Here is a 3,110-nt window from a genome sequence, read left to right as displayed (position 1 = left end):
GAGCAGTAAATCTCCTCCAGCCTCTCCAGGTGCCCCTCGCGGCTCGGGCTGGGCTCGCTGGCCATCTGCTCCACGGCTGCCACCACGGCGTGGAAATAGCGCTCCAGGGCCTGGCGAGGGCTGGCCTGTGGGGGAGGGGCGCCGAGCCTGGGTCCCGGCCCCGCACCCACCCGCCCCGCCTCCCTCTGCGGCCCCCACACTGTGGGGCCCCCAGGGGGGCAGGGGTGGCCGCCCTCGGGTCACCGTCCCGCCCCCGCCTGCATGGAAACTCCAGGAAGGCAGGGGTTTGTCTGTTTGCAGTTGCAACCGCAGCACCTGGGACATCTCCGGGCATACAGTGGGTGCTCAATAAATAGCCGCTGAGTCTTTTCCTAAACTTCTGTTACTTGTTACCTTGACATGCCACCTATATGATTATTTTCTCGCTGTTTTTCTTCCAATCAGCTCCCTTTGGTTCAGAACTATTTCAGAAGGACACCTTACGTTGGTCGTCTATATAGAAAGCTTAGTGTCACGCGTCCTAGGTGGAAAATAACTAAGATGAATATAATAATAATAATTCAAAAACCACCATTTTTAACTTCCGGCAGCTACTGTGGCCGACAAGGCTTCACGGCTTGAAGTTTGCCTTCTCTTTTTGAAAAGGGAAGTTAGGGGCGCCTGGGGGGCTCAGTGGGCCTAAGCGTCCGGCTTGGGCTCGGGTCATGATCTCACGGGTTGTGGATTTGAGGCCCGCGTCGGGCTCTGCGCTGACAGCTCGGAGCCTGGAGCCTGTTTTGGATTCTGTGTCTCCCTCTCTCTCTCTGACCCTCCCCCGCTTGCGCTCTCTCTCTCTCTCTCTCTCTCTCAAAACCAAATAAACCTAAAAAAGAAAAGGGAAGTGAGTGTTAAAGAAGTTAGGGGTGAAACACGAAAGCTGAGCCTTTCCCCTTAATGGGAATTAACGGGAACAGGTTTTGAAAGCCTCTCACTGCGCACTCCACGCCCTTCAGTGCCACAGCCCCTCCCTCCCGTGGTGCAGACCTGAACCCCCCCCAGAAGTGCCCTGCGTTGTGTTCTCTGTCTCCCCTCACCCCTGCCCAGCGCCAACCAGTCCCATCTCGGAGCTTCGCAGGTGCGGGGCTCAAACAAGCCCACAGCCGGTCACGCCAGGGCTTGCTCTCATCTCTGGCCCGGGCTGGGGGTCTGCTGGGTGGGACCCTAACTTCCTGACTGAGGGAGAGAGGGTCATTCCGCCTGGCCGGGGCTCCAGTAAATATTCGCGGAACGAACAAATGATGCAACGAGCAGATTATAGAATCAGAGTTGGCAGGGGCCATCGGGTCCAGTTTATCTCGTTGCTTAATTTATAAATACACTAATTACGCATTTTTTGAGCACCCACGACATGCCATGCAGTGTTCTAGATGCTGGGATACAGCTGCGAACAAAACGGATAAAAATTCCTATTCCCAGGGAGTTTATATTATGGTGTATTTCTCTCCCCGCCATGATAATAAACAAGATAAGTAAAATTTATACTATAATAAATTGCAGAGACGGATGTGAAATTGAGGGGAGGGGCTGAAATTTTAGATAATGCCATCAGGGAAGTCTCACTGGCAGGTGACTTTTGAGTTAAGTCCTAAAGGAAGGGAGAGAGCGAGCCATGTGGATATCTGAGAGAACATTCCAAGCATAGGAAACAGCACGTGCAAAGGCCCTGGGGTGTAAGCACGCCTGGCATGTTTGAGGGACAATGAGGGGACCTATGTAGCTGGAGCAGAGCGGAAGAGAGAGAGAGAGAGTATCGGAGATGGAATCAGAGGGGACCTGAGGAGGTGGGGACGGATCTCGAGGGTCTCATAGGCCGCCGTAATAATGTCTTTGGCTTTGACTCCACCCACGATAGTGTGGTAAAAGCCATGGTGGCTGCCGGATTCCCACCTTCAAGACTGAGGCACTGATTAGACCCGCTTCGGGGAGTGTTAGCAACTGTCGGCTGTCAGCTGCGGCCCCTTCCAAAGTCAGCCTCAGGCGAGGTCGTGCCCCCTCCCTGAGAGCCGTCCACATCCAATAACTAATAGACGTGGGCGTATAAGGGCCTGGCCCCTCACCCTAATTCAGGACAACTGTATACAGAGCTTGGTATTTCCCTCTGCTAAAAAGGGGGTGGTGGGGCGTTGGGGCCGGGAGGCGGTGGCACATAGGTTTGAGGTCAGAGAGATCTGGGTTCAAATCCTGACCCGGTCGCTTTGTATCTGTGTGACCACGGGTAGGTTATCAACCTCTCTGTGCCCCAGGGCTAATGATTACATCCATTTCTCGATGTGGCTGAGATGCTGCGAGGACGTTTCCGTGTGACACACGGAAGTGCCTCAGGCACCGTCTGCGATGCCACCGACACCCGGCCGGCCCGGCTGTTAGGATTATCGTTGTGTTATTAGGGACACAGACCCAAGTGTGAATTGGTAACGTATCCGGGTGGAGGGGGGCGAGTGATTTCTATTTCCTGCGTGCATCCCCCCCCCCGCCCCCGCCCGCAGATCTTCCCTGATGCACGTGCGCTCATTCTGCGTTGAGGGCGGGCGGTGGTAGGNTCGAGCCCCGCGTCGGGCTCTGCGCTGACAGCTTGGGATTCTCTCTCTCTGCCCTTCCCTCTCTCACTCCCCCTCTTTCTCAAAAATAACTAAATAAACTTAAAAAAAATTGCTACTAATAGGGAGAAGTGGGGACCGTAGCAAATCAGAGGGCAGGCGGGAACCGCTGGTCCCCATAGGGTCCCCCCTAGTCTGGTGTCCAGGTAAGTCCTGACCTGAACCCTGTTCCCGCCCCTCCCCCCACCTCAGCTCTGGGGTCCACTGATGACATCACTCTTCAGGAGGGACCCCAATNGACACCCGCCCCCCCTCCCCACACCCACAGTGGGCTTTTCCCCAATCTTATCGGAAGGGCCAGGCGCCCACAGACGAAAGCCCCAGATTTCAGGGTGTGATTGTGGCCTGAGCTACAGACACCCGGGAGCCACCCCGGGCTGTCTGGCTGGTCGGGGCTTCGTCACGGTCAAGGGTGGGACGGAAGCGGAGCAGCACAGCTCCAGGGTGGCCCATGCTCACGTCACCCCTGCGTGC

The 3,110-nt window shown here is 56.0% G+C and overlaps 1 protein-coding gene across 1 annotated transcript in view; it reads right to left on the bottom strand.

The window, feature by feature from the left end:
- Nucleotides 1-3,110, bottom strand: part of PIK3R6 (phosphoinositide-3-kinase regulatory subunit 6) — a 26,511-nt gene that overhangs the window by 19,472 nt on the left and 3,929 nt on the right. Inside the window, exons 6-7 of the mRNA XM_077746728.1 lie at nt 1,091-1,212; nt 1-199 (exon numbers count right to left, since the gene is read on the bottom strand). The exon at nt 1-199 is cut by the window's left edge and continues 41 nt beyond it. Of these exons, the coding sequence (XP_077602854.1) occupies nt 1-199; nt 1,091-1,212 (321 nt within the window). The remainder of the gene's footprint in view (nt 200-1,090; nt 1,213-3,110) is intronic.

Source organism: Crocuta crocuta, unplaced genomic scaffold, assembly GCF_008692635.1.
Source record: "Crocuta crocuta isolate KB4526 unplaced genomic scaffold, BGI_CrCroc_1.0 scaffold139, whole genome shotgun sequence".
Taxonomy (NCBI): domain Eukaryota; kingdom Metazoa; phylum Chordata; class Mammalia; order Carnivora; family Hyaenidae; genus Crocuta; species Crocuta crocuta.
This window is presented reverse-complemented; position numbering and strand designations above follow the sequence as displayed.